General features: G+C 38.5%; 1 protein-coding gene across 3 annotated transcripts in view; it reads right to left on the reverse strand.

Moving 5' to 3' along the window:
- Nucleotides 1-21,482, reverse strand: part of edil3a (EGF-like repeats and discoidin I-like domains 3a) — a 102,243-nt gene that overhangs the window by 62,359 nt on the left and 18,402 nt on the right. For 2 of the 3 annotated variants that reach the window (XM_068703834.1, XM_068703837.1), the window contains exons 2-3: nucleotides 12,362-12,391; nucleotides 1,873-2,001 (exon numbers count right to left, since the gene is read on the reverse strand). In XM_068703834.1, the coding sequence (XP_068559935.1) occupies nucleotides 1,873-2,001; nucleotides 12,362-12,391 (159 nt within the window). The remainder of the gene's footprint in view (nucleotides 1-1,872; nucleotides 2,002-12,361; nucleotides 12,392-21,482) is intronic. The other variant, XM_068703835.1, reaches the window with a different exon arrangement.

The raw sequence follows: 21,482 nt of genomic DNA on the forward strand, positions 1-21,482 counted from the left end.
GTAGGAATTATCCATACGCTAGATTTGATTATTAACAGAATTCTCTTTTTTCCCTCTCTCTCTTACACACCCACTCTCTTTGATTCAACTGTAATGAAGGTGAGGAAAATTGGCAGACATTAATGTGTATTCAGCCCATACCAAATCAGTTTTTCACCGCCCTAAGGGTTTAATAGGAAACAATAACTGAATTATGACATGAATACTAGGCAATTGCTCACAATTCAGGCTGAAGACAAACACAATGACAGGCCGTTGATATAGCGACTCGCTCCATTTGATTTTATGTTTTGTGGGTTTTCATTAAAAATGGAACAAAAAAAAGATGTGGAAACAAATAAATAATGACTCACACAGACTGTCCCAAAACAAAAGCCCCTTTTTTCAGTTTATCACTAAGCTGCTGTCTTGTTTAACCTTGGTGTAAGTGTGGTGGAGTTATGAGACAGATATAAATGGTTTCTGTAAGCACTGGTTAACGTCAACTCTCTCTCTCTCTCTCTCTCTCTCTCTCTCTGCATGTTTATCTCTCTTTCTCTTTGAAACTTTGAAACCGATAATGATCCATCTCACAAAACAGTTTGCACCATGATACATTAAATCCATTACTTAGAAGCACACCTGCGATGAAATGAAGGACAACTGTACTGTGCAAGCTAATGCAATGCTCAGTGAAGCACACACTGAGGCATGGCAGCCACATGACTTGGCCGATACATCATCCTGCAGAATTAAGCAAGATTTAGCACTTACAGACGATGAGCTATATGCTGTTTCCAAATTCTGGGATCTATTCAAAATGGAGAGGGTTTTTAAAGACAGATATTAATGTAGAGGTTTTGATGCAAAACTTGCTGATGTTGGTTCCACTTCTTATAAAAAACTAACAAATGAATTGACACATTCAGTAAGTTTCACTTCCTGTCAGACTTTTTTGGTAAGTGGTACTGCAAGGGATTTTATCATTAGCAAGCCTCAACACTGCTGTGAAATTGTCTTCAAAACTGCTGAGTACAGTAAAAAGTGAAAGACGGCTTCAGAAAGAAAGAAAAACTTGACTTTTTGAAATATCAAAACAGCTCACTCTGGCTGCTCCTCGCTGTCGTGGACAGTTATCAAATCAAAAAGCTTTCAGGTTTCAGGAAACGCCTGGAGAAGCTTTGCACCAATAGAATCGATAGAAGTTTTTTGTCTTTTTAAGAAACGCGATGTTGCTCATCTGTCTGTTGTGTACATGTCCATCCATGTCTTTGCAGTTTCTGGTGTTGGTCACACCCACATCCGCTTGCACCTCAACATTTGTGTTAGACATTACCCTTGTGCCCAGTTTCAGGTCGTTAGAGGCTAAAGAGTTCAGGTAGTCTGTTTAAAGGTAGAGCATAAATTGTACGGGACTTGAGAACAATGGCCCTGGTCTAATGTAAAGTATTATCTCATAGGCAGCAAAAACCTTCTGACACTAACCTCTATTAAGAGCATGCTCAACAAAAGAAAGCCAGATCAGCATTTCTTTTCTCCACCAATCCTACTATCATTTTGCTGAACTCGTCTTTTTAACAGCGATTTACTTCCTGTCAGCTGCCTGACATTTATTCACTGCTCAAGGTCATTATTTGTGTTGGAAAAATCTGTCAGCTCAAATAGACAAACTTTACTTCATGGGCTGTGTAAAAGGAGACAGGTTTTCTAAAACTGTACAAGCTCTTTGATTACATGCATAGATAGCGATACCAGTACAGGGTCCATACCGGCAAGTAGTTAACTGTAAGTACTTGTACTTGGTCCAAACATTTTTTTATTGGTGTACCCCTATCTGTGAGAATGTTTCGAGGTTTGTTAGAGAGGGCAAGGGGAGAAAGGGGTTCAACTTACTGTGTTGGCAGTGAACTCCACTGAAGCCCGGTGGACACTTGCAGACGTAACCAATGAAGGTGTCTCCCCTGTAGGTCTCACTGATCTCACATGCCCCTCTGTTGTGGCAAGGGTTTGGATGGCAAGGGCCTGCATGCAAGAAAAGAAGAAAACACTATTCAAAAGTCTGTTTTGTGCCAATATTAAAACAGTGTGTTCAGGCCGTGAGACATTGATAATGAGCTCCAACTTTTACTTGTGTATACAAGTACACAATGTTCTAGGTAACTGATTCACTCTGCTGTAGCATGCTTTTTTAAGTATGTTCATGAATAAAATGAGCATTGCCATGCCAACAGACAAATGACAAAAAAACATTTCTACACAACCTTACCCAGCCAGTGATGTAAACCAAACTATACAAATAAAAAGTGGACTTTGCCGGTGCATTTAAATGAATGAAAAATTACCCTGAATTGGACCTTGTGAGACAGTATATGAGTAAATCAGAATGACAGGCAAGCTGAGGATGACAGGAGAGCGGGGGGGAGGCTGGCTTTCGGTGACTGTTGCTGATCTCTGTGGTTTGGAGAGCAGCCCAAGGCACAGGCTAAACAACATTGAATATGTCCCCCCCAGGGAGGCAACAATCCATCCTAACAGAGCTAAGTGGAGAGCACAGACTAGCTGCAAGGTAGAGAACTATCACCTAAATGCATAGACAATCATACATGCACACACACACACACACACACACACACACACACACGAGAGTGCAGAGGAGGGAATTGCTTAACCAGATACTGAGTGCAGTAACATGAAAATTATACCAACAATGCCAAAACATAAAACAGTCTTTTAATGGGTTATTTGTTACATTTGAAATTGTTGTTTCCTTTGAAATGAATAGAACTTAAATTACGTTTTCATGCAGAATTGAAATATAAAAAAGATACAGCCAAATAGCTTAGTTTTGATCTTTGCATACCCCAATTTAAGTGATCAATTGTCAATAGTGGACTATTCCTCAGAGCAAAACCGAATTTGCTTGAGTGACTGCATAGACCTTTTCTGCTCCACTGGGTATGAGGCACAGGCAAGCTGGATAATTAATAACTGACCTTCTGCCATTGGTGCTGCTATTTATTCCTCTTCTTCTATTTGGTCTTAACAGAGGGTGCAGAATAGTGGCTAATACTGTAACACTGCATAGAGTTATCACACCAATTTTTGATTTATTTGATTAGCTAATTTTGCATGAGTCTAAATAAACAAATATTCAAAATTAAATGTTTGTTTAAAGAAAATAAAAATATGTCTAAGATTGGTTAGAATACAATTCATTCTCATTCTCAAGGTGATCTGTATTTTTAAGACATTATGCTGAAACAGTGTTTATTGGTTGCTAACTGAGGATGTATAGCTGATTAACAAGTGCATGTTCAGCACAACTCCTTTAATGATACATGATTTTATAATCACCACAGGGAGATAGTAACGTTTCATTATCTTCTGCCATTTAATGATAAAGTTCATAAAGTAACAAAGTAAAATAGCATTGCTTTCAGTCATGTATGAATGGATCGGTTCTTGCATAGTTCATATTAATCAATGTGTGTTTGCTCGTAGTTTTGTTGCTCACTTTGCTATGCTACAGCTGAAGTGTAGTCAATGCCTCCATATACTCTGAGTACTGGCCTACTTTGTAAAAGTTTCCACATGTTGTTGTTCCACAACAAACTGATCACAACGGTTCAGCATTCCTCCTAAAAATCAAAGGGTGCGTATGCTGTACCCTGCACAAGGGTCATACAGCAGAAAAGGCTATTATGTGCAAAACATTCATTTGCAAGGGAATTCATATTCATGGCCACAAAGCACATGCATTCTCGCTGTGTGTGCAGCACTCCATTCATCATTACCATTGTTTTCTCTTTAATATTTGGGTGTAGTGAACACTGGGTAGCTTTGCAGCCGTGAGTGAATTCACGCTTTGGGGATTTTGCAAACAAAAGAATTTCAATAAAAAAAAAACATCCTCAAAGTTCTGCTGGTAATGATTAATAACTCAGTGGAGCACTTTTTGTTCAGTGAAAGTGTGTTTTTTTCAATTTATTCACATCATTTTTATCTCTTTGGGACCAATGGTGATAAGCACAGCTTTGAATTAAAGTTATTACAACCAAATGCATATGACAGAGCAATATATTACTTCATTGGCAGTGCCCACAACATGGTGTCATATTACTGCCATCTAAAATCTTTCTTGGACCAACCTGCAGAGTGGGGCCAAATGTAAATGACGAGGCCTTGACGCGGGGTTATTGGTTTCATAACTCAAGGGCCTGCCAATAGCTGTCTCATCTTTTAAACATTGAGTTGTACGAGTGCCCCGAGTGCTGTCAAAACTTTGTGGTTTGATATTGGATGGGAAAACTTTAGTAAGTCCACCGTTGGATTTTAATAAAAACCTGGCCAAAGCGCAGCACATGTTAAACATTAAAATACTGTTGTGAGAAGAACGTTTGGTGGTCTCTGTGTCAGTTTGAAGCTTGTAAAAGTATGTTGACAGAAGAACCAGAAGATGAAAAACAAATTTGCTTCTGTGAGCCTTTTTCTAAGCTCCCTGTCTCTTGATAAAATTTCTATTCTAGTCTTTTTACAGTCATATCTTAGCAATGACAGGTAAACTGTGCTTTGACAGGTCTCTTATTTCATTTTAAGTGATAAGCAACAAGACAACATCTCAAGGGTGAGACTATCATGCCCTCTTTAGTCAATTTGACAAATGAGAAGCCATAAGCACAAAATTTGACAATGTCAAGTAAACGGGTGCAGCCTTGGATTGTATACTACATCATCTGCTCAACCATTTAAGACTAGAGCCCCAACCAAGAAAATGTATGACTAAAACGATCTCAGTCAAGAAAATAAACAAATAACACCACTAGCAAGCTTATTATTGTTCTCTCGTTGGAATTAGAAGGCCTCTGGATATGAATTACAAACGAGTTAATCCTATCGAAGTCATGCTATTTCAAAGCCAGGACCTGTATCAGTAATAATGAGAGTGGTGGCTAATCAGTTGAACAGAGAAACGTATAATAGCTTTCACAGAGGCCCTGCTCTCTGAGGGAGAGGGGGGGTGACACGTTTCAGGGCTGTTTTGACATGATGATCTATAGTCAGACCAATGTGTGCCGACAGCCTCCCTAATGGAGAGCGCATAAAGCAGAAAAAAGCAAGGAGGAAAGAGGCAGAGAGAAAGTGATACTGTGAGAGTGTGTTCTGTATGACAGATATGTTTGAATCTGAAATTTGTTATTTTTTTAGATATAAAAGACTACAAAGTAATATTTCAACAAAGATTGATTCACTAATGATTGATGAAGCTGGATGATAATTTCTTTAAATCAATAATTCTACAAGGTGGGGCACACACTACATATTTTTACACCCTGTGTGTTGAAAAAAAGAAAAAAACCTGATGGACTGCAACGGTGTTGTGAGTCCGGAGTGCCGAAGTTACATTAGCACACACACACACACACACACAAAACAAGACATCTAATCAACTATTCTGCGGAGGGAGATTTACTTATTTAAAAATAAACTATATATATTTAAAAATAAACTATATATATATATATATATATATATATATATACATACACACACACACATATATATACATACATACATACATACATACACATATATATACACACACACACACACACACACACACATATATACACACACACACACACACATATATATACACACACACACACACACACACGTGAAACTCGAAAAATTAGAATATCGTGCAAAAGTTCATTTATTTCAAGAACTCAACTTTAAAGGTGAAACTAATATATTACATAGACAAATTACATGCAAAGCAAGATATTTCAAGCCTTTATTTGTTATAATTTTGATGATTATGGCTTACAGCTTATGAAAACCTCAAATTCAAAATCTCAGAAAATTAGAATATTACATGAAATCAATCAAAAAAGGATTTTAAATACAGAAATGTCGGCCCTCTGAAAAGTATAATCATGCATATGTACTCAGTACTTTGTTTGGGCCCCTTTTGCACGAATTACTGCCTCAATGCGGCGTGGCAAGGATGCGATCAGCCTGTGGCACTGCTGAGGTGTTATGGAAGACCAGGATGCTTCAATAACAGCCTTCAGCTCTTCTGCATTGTTCGATCTCATGTCTCTCATCTTTCTCTTGGCGATGCCCCATAGATTCTCTATGGGGTTCAGGTCAGGTGAGTTTGCTGGCCAATCAAGCACAGTAATCCCATGGTCATTGAACCAGGTTTTGGTACTTTTGGCAGTGTGGGCAGGTGCTAAGTCCTGCTGGAAAATAACGTCAGCGTCTCCATAAAGCTTGTCTGCTGAAGGAACCATGAAGTGCTCTAAAATTTCCTGGTAGACGGTTGCGTTGACCCTGGACTTAATAAAGCACAGTGGACCAACACCAGCAGATGACATGGCTCCCCAAATCAACACTGACTGTGGAAACTTCACACTGGACTTTAAGCATCTTGGATTGTGTGCCTCTCCATTCTTCCTCCAGACTCTGGGACCTTGGTTTCCAAATGAGATGCAAAATTTGCTCTCATCAGAGAAGAGGACTTTGGACCACTGAGCAACAGACCAGTTCTTTTTTTCTTTAGCCCAGGTAAGACGCTTTTGGCGTTGTTTGTTATTCAGGAGCGGCTTCACAAGAGGAATACGACATGTGAAGCCCATGTCCAGGATCCGTCTGTGTGTGGTGGCTCTTGATGCAGCAACTCCAGCCCCAGTCCACTCCTTGTGAAGCTCTCCCACACTTTTGAATGGCCTTTTCCTGACAATCCTCTCCAGGATGCGGTCATCCCTGCTGCTTGTGCACCTTTTTCTTCCAAACTTTTTTCTTCCACTTAACTTTCTATTAATGTGCTTTGATATAGCACTTTGAGAACATCCAACTTCTCTTGCAATTAACTTTTGAGGCTTTCCTTCCTTGTGGAGGGTTTCGATGATGGTTTTCTGCACAACAGTCAGGTCAGCAGTCTTCCCCATGATTGTGAATTCTACTGAACCATACTGAGAGACAATTTAAAGGCTCAGGAACCCTTTGCAGGTGTTTTGGATTAATTAGCTGATTAGAGTGTGACACTTTGAGCCTACAATATTGAACCTTTCCACAATATTCAAATTTTTTGAGATTTTGAATTTGGGGTTTTCATAAGCTTTAAGCCATAATCATCAAAAATATAAGAAATAAAGGCTTGGAATATTTCACTTTGCATGTAATGAGTCTATATGATATATTAGTTTCACCTTTTTAGTTGAATTACTGAAATAAATGAACTTTTGCATGATATTCAAATTTTTCGAGTTTCACCTGTATATATATATATATATATATATATATATATATATATATATATATATATATATATATATATATATATATATATATACATATATATATAAATATATATATATATAAATATGTGGCTGCTGGACTAAAAAGTCTTGTTCGAACTTCCTGACAAGTTGACATTTACAATTGCACTACAAATACTTGGCTTTCCATTCACGTTTACATTTTGTGTTGCTTAAAAAAAAAATCACTGCAACAATAAGCATTTTCAGTAATGCATAAAGAAATGTATATTCATGATGGAAGTGGCAGGGATGAGAGGAGACAAAACTGGAGATCACAACACATCTAAAAGAAAAAATTGAATACAAAAATAAGCATTTATTTCAGAAATGCCAGGGAGGGGGCCATTGTGTGTCATCTTGGGCGATCTCGTAAGGCTGTCAACAGATGCTCTCTTCACTCAGTGTGCAGGTTGTGTGATGCATGTCTGTGTGATGCATGTCTGGAGGAAACACTCGCAGCTTTGTTGTGTGAATGTCAGCTGCTGCTCCGCTGTACAAGCCAACGCTCGCTCAGTGATTGATGTGAGCCTGTGTTGTGTCCGGCACTAGCGCTGTGATTTCTTTTCTGGCTGCAAAGAGAGTCCAATCAATCAGCTGTGAAAAACAGACCAATGGTTAAACACAGGAAAGCGTCCTTTGTTTCCTTGAGGATCAATCACAAAAGACCTGACATTTTCAAGGTTAAAGCTACACCTGTAGCAAACATTAGCGTTTTGTTTTTTAATCTACAAGTAAACTCTAATTACATTAGACTTCACATTATAAAATAGCCATTTATAAATTATATATTTTACCGCACAAAATTTTACAATACACCATTGAAACTGACTCACTTGATTTTCATGAGCGATATAATTAACTGTTCACTCTGCGTTTCTACTAGAGAGACTGAGGGAAAACATTTTTTTTCTATAAAAAAATTAACAATATACAGTATTATAGTTATTTTCACTGACAATAAAATACTGGGAAAAAGAAACAAAAGTGTTGCTACTGCTTGCTCTGTGTTGGTTGGTGTCATGAGGAGGTCAGACAAAGCATGACTGAGTGTTCTTGATAAAGATTTATGCCGATCTCAGTGAAGTGGGTCAGGTTGTGGGGCCAGCTGACCATTTACAGCAGCAGTGGATTAAGTGCAGCTAATACTCTTACTAAATGCAAACAAGCATCTGCAGTCGACTTGGTCGCTGACAGCTCAACAGAGCAACACTACCTCAGTCACACCCACCACCTTCATTGAAAAATATTTACTTCAAAAAGAATCAGTAAATAATTTAATTGACTGTCAATGAAAAACAAACCTGAAAATTAAATTGTCAACTCTGAATTTCAGCTCCAATTAATTCGTCTCGCACAGTACTGAGGTAACAAGCTGGCCAATCAACCACCTTGTTAACATTTTAGAAATTCTTTATAAAAAAAAACACACACACATTCTACCTGCCTCAAGAGATTGAAATTTACATTGAAGCTCTTCGGCTCTGAATGTGCACCCAGCCACATCACAGAGAAATCTGACATGGCCTAATTGTGTCAAATCTATTTGAACCCAGCCTCTTTCTCTATGACGGCTTCCCTGGTTCACAGGCTCATGGTCACTGCACCCATCCTTCACCTCGACTGATGAAAGTTGGCACCGCACCACCAATATTACATCAGTGCTCTCAGCGTGAGCCGGCGTACGTTCATGCTTTTAGCGAGTCCTTGGCCTCCTACTCTCCTGTGCCCTTGCCACTCTGCCATTTCAGCCCATCATCATTTGACAATGTTAGACAAATGCACTTAAGAGTTGGAAGAAGTAGGAATCACGCAGAAACAAAATGGTTAGGAATATGTCAAAAAAATATCCAAATGGAGAGGTCACGCTGAAGATCACCATTGTTCTCGGAAGATGAGGAGAAAGGCAGAAAAGGAGGTTGTCTTGTCAGAGACTAAATGCCATGAAAATGTCAGACCGGTGTCCCAGCCTCGCAAAAGTCTTCTCTAAAAAAAGGCATTTCCCTGATTCTAATGTTTGTGAGCAATCCCAAATTGTATTTGGCAAGAGAAGTTAGCCATAACTTGATACAATTTAGATAAGACAGAGGCTGGCTCCAGCCTGTTTAACGGAGGACTACTGATCTGCATTCTGCAAAGGGACTGTTCGTTATCCACTTAACCTTTAAGTTTCCTGAGGTCTTAGTGGTATGATGCAACCAGGGTGCATTTTTAGTATTTGTTGTGATATTATTTGAGCTGCTCCTACAATGGGCTTTGCAAATGTTCAATCTGCAGTTGGTGCGTGGATGCCGGAGCCGGAGCCGGAGCCGGAGCCGACCCCTCATGGAGAGCTCTCAATGAACTGCACCCTAAACACAGAGACACAGTTCTCATCTCTCAGATGAATGAGCAAGAAGATGACCCCTCTCTTTCTCTTTGTCTTTAATTTCATATAAGAGATTTAATGTAGAGAATCTAATTTCATACATCTTGTGCACATGATTCGCTCATATACTGGTGCTGAAAGCCACTGAGGATCTGTGTGTGTGTGTGTGTAATCATTTGAGAGGACGGATGTTAAAGAGGAACGTTTTTCTTATTGTGGGTATTTGAATTATTAGAGTCTCCTGATGAATGAAAGTGCCTAATAAAATCACCTCCTGTTTAAAAAAAAGGAGGGAAAAAAACATTTGAATGTACTGTTAATGAGCTGGTTATTCTGAGCTCACTGATGAGACTCATTAAATAAACGATGCTCATTAAATACATTAACATTCAAGCTCAAATTTGATGAATTAGTTAAAATAATCAAAGTGGTAATAATGTCACTAAGTAATGTGTCAAATTAAAATTACGGTCTCCCACTACACTTTAAAACACAATAAAGAAGGTGAGGCACTTAGGGCAGGCAGACTATGCTCACTACAGTTATTATTGTTATAGTTATATTGTTATAGTGCAAAACCTCTGTGGGGATTTATGCAACAAAAAGGTTGTATAAGTTACTCACATCATTTTTAATGTTATTAAGACATTTCCATTTGGTATGATATTTTGTACAACATGAAAAGACTCCTAGATGTAAAGAAAGAATCCGACCATAGATAAAATGCAAGTAATTTCATCATTGTATTATTCCAATCGGGGAGGAGGACAAAATTAAATCCCATGTTCTATCATGTTTAGCACACTCTGCAGAATTTCTCTCTCTCAACCTCAAACTTCTAATTTCAATCATAGCTTCAGATGCCATGCAGATAGTGGGCCAATGTTCATAGACTATACCAAAATACAATCAAATCAGCATGGACATAGACACAGAGATACACACAGGAGCTAAATAAATACAGGCCAAACTTGCTTAAGATAGTCCTCTTTATGTGTGCAGACACACATAAGGGCATGAATATGTGCATTCGAGATATAGAGGCTGTGAAATAGCAGCTGATATGCTAAATTCTTCAAACCTGTCATGAGTAATTTGCCCTTCCACATCACCCTGTCCTATTTTCTCTCCAAGTCCAGTTCCAGGTCAGTGGTCACAAGTCGCACCTAATTCGGGTCATTTTTGGATCTGCTAATTATTTTTTGTGCTGTTTGTCGCATTCTTCTCTGTTATCTGAAATGTGTACAGTACATAGAAAAAAAAGATTTACTGCAGTTATTCAAACAGTATATTTATACCAAAAAATTCATGATAGCAGGGTTGACATACTGTATATATATATACACACACACACACAGTATATGTGTGCGACATTTATGACTTTAGTGAAAAAGTTGACATTTATTATTTAATTAGGATTTTTCAGGAGTTTGTGTTATTAAACTTTTCAATAGATATTTTTTAATTTAATTGAAAGGGTTCATGTTTATATTCTATATCAAATATATATTCAGATTATATATGAATGTGTGCACATGCACATGTGGGTACATGTGTTTGCTTTCCTATTTTCTGACTAACCCATTAGAGTCAGAGATTACACTAAACTTAGCATAGCAACAATAAACTGCTTTGATTTGTGGGGTATTATTTCTTATCTAAATAAATTTTTCTTGTTTTAACCTATTTGATCTCAAATAAACCAGCATATATTAATATTGATGAAAGAAACGTAGACAAAGACAATTAGATGCTGAGGATGCACTTAGAAGTAGGAAGTTTGTATTCAGTTGCGGTACTTCCCCAGGATGTGAAGTGACATTTTAATTATATCACTGATGAAGATAAATCAGGTTCGTGTTTACTGTTGTCCTCTGTGGTCTTGCTTTTGTAATAAAACTCTCGTCACATTAGTTATTTCAATAATGAGAAGCACTACTTCTGAATACCAAATATTTCCCCTAAGGAAAATGTTTTTATGAGGAAGTTTCTGTATGATAATTAACAGATATTTACTTTACTATTCATTACAAACACTAAGAGCAGCACAAAACACTCTCAACGTGCTCCTTAGGGATTGGATATACTGTCCTGTACATTATGACTGATACTAATGGCATACATTTAAGGATGCAATGCATTGTCCTTTAGATAAAAGACAGTATGTTGAAACGTTGAAATTGCTATATATTAATGCTACTCTTAAGTTAATGGATTGTAAAGTAAAAGCTCACACACACTAGGAGCCATTTTCCCTTGACATTATGCAAGAAGCTCAGGTATTCCGAAAAGCAATCAAGGTTAAGCAATTGTGGAGCTGAATTGGACCATGAGCTTCTGAAAATAATTTCATAACGGTACCAGACAAAGACGAGCTATTTCGCAAGAGTCACACTATTAGAAGAGGTTTCAATAGGACTGCCGATGAACTGAACTACCAAATGATATAATCATGAGTGCTGCTGACCAGGCATGATCGGTGAGCTGATACAGGAATTAGTCAATGGTAATGAAGGGAGGAAGGGGGCTTGGTCAAGATTTAGTCAGGGAACTCTCTCTCTCTCCCTCCCTCAAACACACACACACACACACACATACACACACACACACACACACACACACACACACACACACACACACACACATCCACAAATGAAGGGAAATGACGTTACCAAGCATAAAAATTTCCCACCTGCTGAAGTTGGTTCCTCACCATCTGCTGCTGTTGAGACACAGAGGAGGAGAAGAGGGAGGAGGGGAAGATAAAAAAAATAAATTAGCTTTATCACAACTATGTCACAGTAGTCAGTGATTCAGCTGCATGCAACGCTGCTGATTCAACTATATTATTAATTGCACCGTGCACTACCATATGTACATTAACATCTCACATGTAATCCAATGGAGCATTCAGAATGTAAAGCCAGACACGCCTGCTACCTGTAGGGTAAAACATCCTGCCAAGAGAACTACTCCACACTGCCACCATGAAGCGTAGCTTTACACCGTGCCATAGCCCATCCCCCATTTATACACTTCTACACTGCTATATGTCCTGGTCGGTGGCCTTTGACTAATATGTGTTCATCATTCTGGACCAGTGTAGGATTAGCCCTTGCGGCATTCATACTTGTTTACTGCATCCTTGGCTCCTAAATCCCAGTCCAGCTCCATGGCTGAGATCTTGCCTGTCTGCCACCATTACCACAACCCTCCATCTCCATCACCACTCGCACAATTGCTCTGAAAATGTGCCTGATAGCTGGACACAGCTACAGAGGCAAAAGACCAAGGGCGTCATATTTATGGGATGACAAATAACGTTTGCTATTATTGTTGGGGGTGTTACAGGATGAACCAATTCCCTTGGATCTGTTTGTTGCATAGATGGATGGATGGATGAATACACATGAATGTATTGGGATTTGGGGCTGTTTTCAGTCACTAATGATACTGCCTACAAATGAGCATGCAAGCTTAATTAAAATATGATTCAATTTCATGTACATTTTTCAATTCACAGTGCTGCATACTAATGAGGTATCAGCATATGGAGAGGGTTAACGCCGCATAGATCACAAGGCAGACAATGAGACATATATGGATGCCAGCATTGCATGCAGCTGCAAATGCTTTCAAATCCATCTTAGAAAACCAATCAAGTCAACACTTCCAATCATATCAATGAGAAACATGCAGAGAGTACATTTTTACCCTCTCCACAAACCAAACATCAGTGCTCTGTCACGTCTGCATTCCCTATGGTGTCTTTAGGTGTGAAAATAAAAATCACTTCACAAAGTGCTCTCAGAGGTTTTTAAGAAACTTTTATATTGCCAATCTAATTTAATGTGGTACCGTATTTCTGGGGGGGGGGGGGGGGGGTCTGAATTCTGTGTATCTACTAAATGTCGAGCAAGACAAGCTGAGCTGACTGTTTTGAAAAACTTAAGAGACCTCTGGAACAAATTATTTCAACTCAGACAGCAGCCATGAATCTTTCCCCAGCAGCTGCAAACTGAGGGGTAAAATAGACTCACTTAGACATCCCTGTGATAAACAGACAGAATTAAAGAGTGAACCGCAGCCTTTAACACTTCTTTCACTGTAAGAGAAAGCTCAAATTGAAGTCACAAGGAGCCAAAGCCAAGCACTTTCCCAACCTCTCATCTGTCTGGCAGTAGATGCTCCCCTTTGTGTTTTCCCATGCACATGGGCCAATGTAATCCCAAAACCAAGCACATTCCACGCTTCACTTAGAGCGGTTTTCTTTCTGCTATTTCCTCTCCTCTCTTACCATAGGGGTCAAGACACACACATGCAAGTCCACAGATACACACTGTATATAGTGTGCACACACAACTACACACTCACAAAGAAAAGGAAAAACATGCCTCCGAGTGAAGACAGCTATTCACACCCACACATAAATACACACGCTGAGAAAATATAGACATATAAAAAGGTTTTTATGTGTTGCACGTGTTGATGTGGTGAATCATAATGGTGCATAAAATACGAAGCTTTAGTTGTATAAAACACGGGGCTGGCTAAATGTATGTCTTCAATTGTTGGTGTTCCCTAAGATGAGTTAAAACAACCCATGTGAGTCACATCACTTGAGTTGTTTCCAATGGAAATGAACATCACTATTTATCTATTGTTGTCTAGTCTGACTCAGGGGATGTAGACAGTGAGTATAGGCCTGCCGCATATCTCACGCCGCATTCTCCTCTCGTTCCGCGATCTCCGCTATCTAATTTGCAAGAGCACCATTGTTGCATCCTGGGCTTCGCACGGCCCAAGATGATTGTAATTGGTTGGAGCGTTTTTTCCCCCCTATACCAAAATGATAGTATGTGAAGCCAGACCTGTCTTTAGCGCTGACACAGCGCAATGGAGACAAGGTCTGACTATGCGAGACTAATTGTTGTCTGACAAGAGAAGATGTACTTCCCATTTGATGAATAGATTAGAAGATAAGAAAAGGGTTTGCCTCTACTGAAATAGTGAAACAGCACAATGGTAAGTTAACTATAGTTGGTCATCTGTAAATGCCAGGCAGTTGTACACACACAGCAGACAAAGCTGGCTTAATCTCACATACATGTGATGTTTAGGCAAATGAGGGGCATTAGCTTGTTGTGTGCTGTCCTCAATAAGCAGCGATAATGTGACAATATTATATAGTAGAACCTCTTAAGGAGTAAGTCGGGACGGGTGGTTGGGTTAACAAGGTGTGATTCTGAAACATGCGAGCATGGTTCATGCCCCATCTTGTACCAACAGCCAATGTTGATTTATCTTGACCCCAACAGTGTTGTTTTCCGAAACTTAACCAACACATCATCTTATCCAGGTGTTAACCATAGAGCAGGCATGTGTAGTTTGTTAAATGGCTATATGGGTTGTTTTAGAATTGGGTATTCTAAAGGTGCTTCCATGTTGCAGTGCCATTGTTTATTTTCTTTTATCTTATTATTTGATCTATTCATGTAAATATCAATGTACCATGCCTTCCAGAAAGGATGCAAAGAAGATGCTGTTCAGGGAATCAATAAAGGGTTTCACAGACTGGTTTTGAACAATTACTTGTCTGTCTCATCCTGCTGTTGACACATCTGGTGGAAATACTTGCAAAGCCTTGAGAAAAAAAGACATCACATAACATACTACTAGGAGAGTAGGAAAGCGGTACTATTCTGCTTGTTCACTCAATATAATAGCCAAAGAGAAAAAAGACAATTGTTTTAGTCATATCCTGGCAACATTTCTTTGAGAAATGAAATGATTTTGTTCAAATTATCCTGCAAATATAACATCTTTCAATTTCCCTTAAAGGTGGTTTAATGTATTTCCCATAAAGGTGGCCGTCAAAGCCAAACCAACATAATTCCCTCAGCAGAAGTGCTAAAAACAGATCTATAGTGAATCTAGAGACAATCAAGATTTACGACTGGGTGTGTTTACTTCATATTCTATTTTAAAATGTGCTGTGGTACAAACATTAAGCAGTCAGTTCAGTTTAAGGTCTATCATCGACGTGCTGAAAACCAAACCCAACCTGCACATTTGAGCCGTAAGCATACATACTATTAAATAATGTAACCCTTTCTCCATTATTCAGCACCACAACTATTGAACCTACAAATGAGTTTATATAATGAATTGAATGTGTTACATGGGAATACTACAGGCCTATGTGTTTTCTTGTATTTTTCCTACAGTAGTTAACCTAATTTGCCAAGTAAAATAGTGATATTTAGACAGAGAGACAGACAGATATTGCTTCATTTTGTAAAAAAAAAACATTTGACAAATTAATACATTTGTAAAACATGGAGGGCTCTGGAGATGGCTTATTTAAATGGCCCCTCCTCCTTCCCAGGAGAAGGTTCTGTCTGTTGGACATATTGGTTTAATCTGAATGACAGCCAGGAGGCAGTAATAACCATCCATAATCTAAATGGGAACCAGCCAGCCTGTCCAGCATAGGGCTGCTGTGACCTCAAGGTGTTCAGTGGAGATATAGGGGCCGGTGCACAGGACGAACACGTACAAAAACCACTACATGACACACACAGAGTGCACACACACACATAGGCATACATACATACATAAGGAGGAGGATACATATGCACATATAAAACACACAAATTAAGGTGTTTACATATGTAGATGTAACAGGTTTGGGTTGTGGGTAATATGATGTAATATTTCCTTCCATTCATCATTAGCAACAGTTTGGACTTTGTTTCTACATTGTGGCTGACTGGGCATGCCTTTCAACAGCAAAGACCTGTATACATGCACACACACCATCCAATCACACTTTATAATTTACAAAAAATCAATAACACAATATGGATCAATAGTAGCCTACATTTAATAACAAACACATAGTAAACACACAGTAAATCTAATAATCTGCTTTTCCTCCCCAATAGTGATGTTGGACTTCATTTAGTCTATTTCTATATTTCTATTAATCTAAACCTAAGAATGTAATGTATTAGACCCTGCATAGACTACTTTTATCAGCCACAGGGAACTTAAAATGTGTGTGCAACCCCATTCTATTTATCGGTTGTACTTAGCTCCTCCCATTTACGGTCCAACAAAAACAAGATGGCAATAGTTGAAATGCTGAACTCCAGGCTTAAAAACCTTAGTCCACAAACCACTGGGTGATGTCACGGTGACTATGTCGACTTCCTATCTACAGTCTATGGTTGTTTTCTGAGACAGAAGGTGACACAGACCTGCAAAAGTGTTTTCCTGTGCATCAAACAGCAATCGTGTAGTTCTAATTTATATCTCCAGTAACCACCTCACCTCCAGATCAGGAGGGTATTGAGGAAGCAAACAAGTCATCAATACTCAAGCCACCATGTTATATGCAGCTGTATAAGAACCGTTATATAGTTACTTCTACCAACAGCCTATAGTACAGTAAGGGCTAGGTGTTCAGATGTTGAAATAAAGACTGCAGGGTTAGCAGTTAAGTCTGGCTTAACAGAAATCCCTCCACTTAATTAAGGTGGATCAGCAGGGCATAGATCAGAGCTAGTGATTAAGGACAGATTTGCTCTAGTAGCTTCTAATATTTTCAATTTCAAATTCGTACAACATCTTAAAAAGAATTACAGCAAAATGAGAAAATGAAGAGTTGTACTCTTGGTATGTCATGTCACATGTGTGCTTTAATATGGCGTTGGCCTTACCAATGATTTGGAGATTTAGGGAGTTGATGGTTGATGTGATGTATTTATATAAGGTGTCAAGAGGAAAGTGGTAGACTTGAAGTGAATAAGAGTGTGAAATGCATTTGGATCACCTCTGATGAACCATGTGATCACAGTTTCGCAAGCTTACAGACATCTAAAAATGGAATCATAGAAGGTGAGAGGGACAGAAAGAAAACCCTCGGCACTACAGAAACCTGCAGTACTGTAAGTGATCATATTAGTTGACTTAAACTCATAAAATGATGGACCTCACTGCATCACAGGGTCACAGTAGTCAAGTAAATAATCAATTGGTACAACAAAGAAACAAAAGAGCACTATTTCTAATCTGTTAAAGTTTCAAAACAAAGTGTTTCATCTGGTCTGTGCAGTTTTTTGTTTCTCTTTAATAACGAAAGCCCTACTTCAGTTCTTGACAGCCGTGACTGTCCTAGCAAATAATGTCAGTGTAAGTGATTTTGCAGAGAGAGAATACAGACAATAAAGTGTCTTCTTTTCTCTCAATATCACTTGAGGTGTCAAAAGCTTTGGAGTACAGTACTCAGATTTGATAGGATACTTGTTAGCTGCCTAAAACAAGGATATGACTGGCTGGCTGAGCAATAAGATACTGTAGTTAGAGTGAACACTGACAGGAGCGCAGTTAGTATTGTAGAGGTATAACAAAGTGTATGTAGAAGTGAGTCCTGAGTTTGAGACGCTGTGTGAACACTTGCAACCCTTGCAGACGCAGCTAGCATAAATCACCCAATACTCCAAATTTGATAGAGTGTTAGGGGAGGGATTATGCTAAGGATGGCCCCAGTGCATCAATGAGCCATGATTTGAGACCTTCCCAAAAAAATACTGACTACAAAAATGGTAACAAACTGTTAATCGGCCTAAATCCACAATTCAGAACTATATAGTTCACAGTCTTTACACACATTTCAGCAATTATTTTCTAACATGAATGTATTAAGAATCAAATTTCAGATTATTATTTACCTGAACTTTAACATTGTGCTGGCCTTCTTAATTTTAATTAAAGAGAAAAAAAATATTTATAATTCTGAGAAATAATTGCCATTAAGTGCAATGTGCTGATGTCAATACAATGAGATTGTTTTGAGTGGGAAGAGGTTGCATGAAATATTTTATGCACTTTTTCCAGTGTTGTTTCCTTAGCATTATCATTAACCCTGCAACCCTGTAAGGCTTTAATAATAAAGATGAAAGTATTGTTTTGATATCCACATTTGCCTGGGTGAGAGGTCAACACAATGATTGCAATAATTGTAATGATGATAGCAATCCATTACACAGTCGTGGGAGCTAGCGCCTGTTTCGTGATGTTGTGTTTGATGGCATTGACCTGGTGGATGTTTTTCACAAATGGAAAATGTTTAGTTTATTACAATAATATTTTTCTTTTATTACTAGTGTTATATATTGTATGAGTGGTACCCTTACATTTACATATTAAGTAAAAGTAAAATGATATATTGTTTGATTGTCTTAAGATGTAATGACGTAATAGACAAATGCTTCTTTATATGGATTATATTGGCAAAAGTTAGATATTAGCTGGGATGTAAACTGAAAACCCCAACAATGATAACTGGCCAGCAGTGAAATTGAACTCCATCTGACATGATGACTTCGTAAAGCTTATCACTCTCACGTTCATGGCCCCACGACAGTCAGAAACAATCCGGGTAATGGGTCCTATTCCCATTTAGCAGTGTAGCATCAAGAGTGACAGTCAACTGTCACTGCTAATGCTGGCAGCCCAGACACCGCTCGCTGGGGCTGACAAAGCCTGTTTGCGTCTGTCAAGTGTCTCATGTTATGAATCCCAAGCAGTAAAACTTTTGTTGGAGTTTTCATGTTTCTTTCCCCTATTTGGCAGTGAACAAACGAATTTAATTTGCCACAGGACTGCGTTCAATTACAGCATGATTGAAGTTGCAAGTTTAAAAGGTTCCATGTGTTTGCAGTCATAAATGAGCAGCATTATTACAATCAACTTGCCAGGCAGCAGCAGAATAAGATTGACATAAATTGTCATAGATTTGTTGAAATGGTAATTCCAGGTAAGAGTTATTATTGATCTACGTGATACAATTTAGCAAACCAACATTAACACTCGCTAAGTTTTAAAGGCACTCAAATAAGATAGTCAGAATATTTAGAAAAGCAGACTTGACTGCTGGGAGAGTTTTGTTTGTTTGTTTTAAGACAGCTGTCCAACTAGCAATAAACACTGTAAGAATTTATATCAGCTCAATTTTGCTTTGTCTGACAGAAAAGATATAAAAAAGAAATGTCTAAAGTGGTTTGTTGCAAATGAGGATTTAGTTAGCTTCACTGTGGCACAATCTGTGTATGTGCTACATTAGCACTACAGATATCACCTTTCCTTGTACCCCCACCCACACACACAAACGCACACACACACACACACACACACACACACACACACACACACACACACACACACACACACACTCATTCACTCTCCAACCCCCAGCAGATGTTCATTGCACATCTAGCTCCCACAAAACATCACCCTTAAAAGTGTTTGTTCCGTGATAGCAGTGCTTATTAACATTAAATCATTTTGCTCTGGAGTGGGTGGCTAACTGTGTAATGACTCACAGATATAATACCAACAATAATTACGGAGGCATTGTTGATGTTTCTTCAACTAATGACAAGGAAGTGCAGTAGCACATCCCTTTATATCAACTTGAGTGGCAAACGCTGTCTCTTTACGTAAATAACCCATCCATTCTCATTTTACGTTTTTGACAGCCGAGCAGGACTGCAGGGTAAAGTCCTCCATTAACGAGTGGCTCTTTGACCGTGGTTTAGAAAGAAAAAAAAGAAAAGAAAACTCCAGGATGAGAGACAAGATTTTTTATTTTTTCCTGTACAGCTCATCTTGCTAATAGGGATGCTTAAGATGCCATTTAAAGCTCTTTGAAGTTAACTTTAATACATGAAAGTAGGGATATTGTGAAAAACTATAAAGAAGAACATCTTATTGCAATATTACTGACAGACACTACAACTGCGGTATGATTTACTATGTATAACATTTGTGCTTTATAGTTGTGTTTCCCAATGTAGTGGGGAAACCACTGCCAAAAGCAGTATATTAAGGGAATGCTCAACAAAGCAGTGATAAATGATGTGTTTCAAAATCCTAGTTAATAAAATCATGAAGTTGGCTTTCGTACAGTGAGCCTAATGAAGCGGAGTCTTTACTGGAGGAAATGATAAATAATCCCAACCCATCTGTAATAATGTAAACAGCAGACAAATGAAACAGACCACTACTAGCAAGTAAACCCAAAATACCATTGAATTTGGAGATTTAGTCAGTATATTCACTGTGACTTGTTGGCCTATAAGGGCACTTTCCCACCTTGTTTGGTCCAGACTTTAAGACTTTTTTGTTTCATCCAAACCAAAATTACAGTTGTCAAAATCTACCTAGAATCGCTGACTAGACCAACCAGCCAAACCTTGGTCAGAAAAAAAAGGGATCGTCTCGGTACGGATCAAATTAAACCATGGTTCGGTGAATTTCTGATGTGCAAACATTATTTGGAGGGTACGGACTTTTGGACAAATTACATAAAGTTCTGGCAGTCTTTCGCAAGAACCAGAACAACAATGCATCACAACTAAATAAGCTGTGGTAAGAGAGGAGAGGAGACCAATTAACATTTCTTCATATTATTTTCCGAGAAGATGAGAGGGAGAGGATACAAGAGGACCGGAGAGCCTGTCAACAAACCACTCAACTGCAAGTATTGGGGGCTCACATAGGTGAGGAAAACAGGATGTAGGTAAGTCATGTGTTTGTTGTGTGCTCGCTTCATTGCAATGTGAAACCAATACTAACTGGATCAAATGTATACAATGCAACAAAATCACAAACTTTGGTTTGGACTTTCAGGTGTGAAAAGGCCCTAAAACATATTGTGTTGAGTCTCAATATCAATATGAATTTAAGATATTGATTTGGCCTAATCAATATCTGATATCTGAGCAGAGCTCTTCCTTTGAATGAAA

Source organism: Cebidichthys violaceus, unplaced genomic scaffold (assembly GCF_023349555.1).
Source record: "Cebidichthys violaceus isolate CVI_PGR_0920_01 unplaced genomic scaffold, fCebVio1.0.p SCAF_9, whole genome shotgun sequence".
NCBI lineage: Eukaryota > Metazoa > Chordata > Actinopteri > Perciformes > Stichaeidae > Cebidichthys > Cebidichthys violaceus.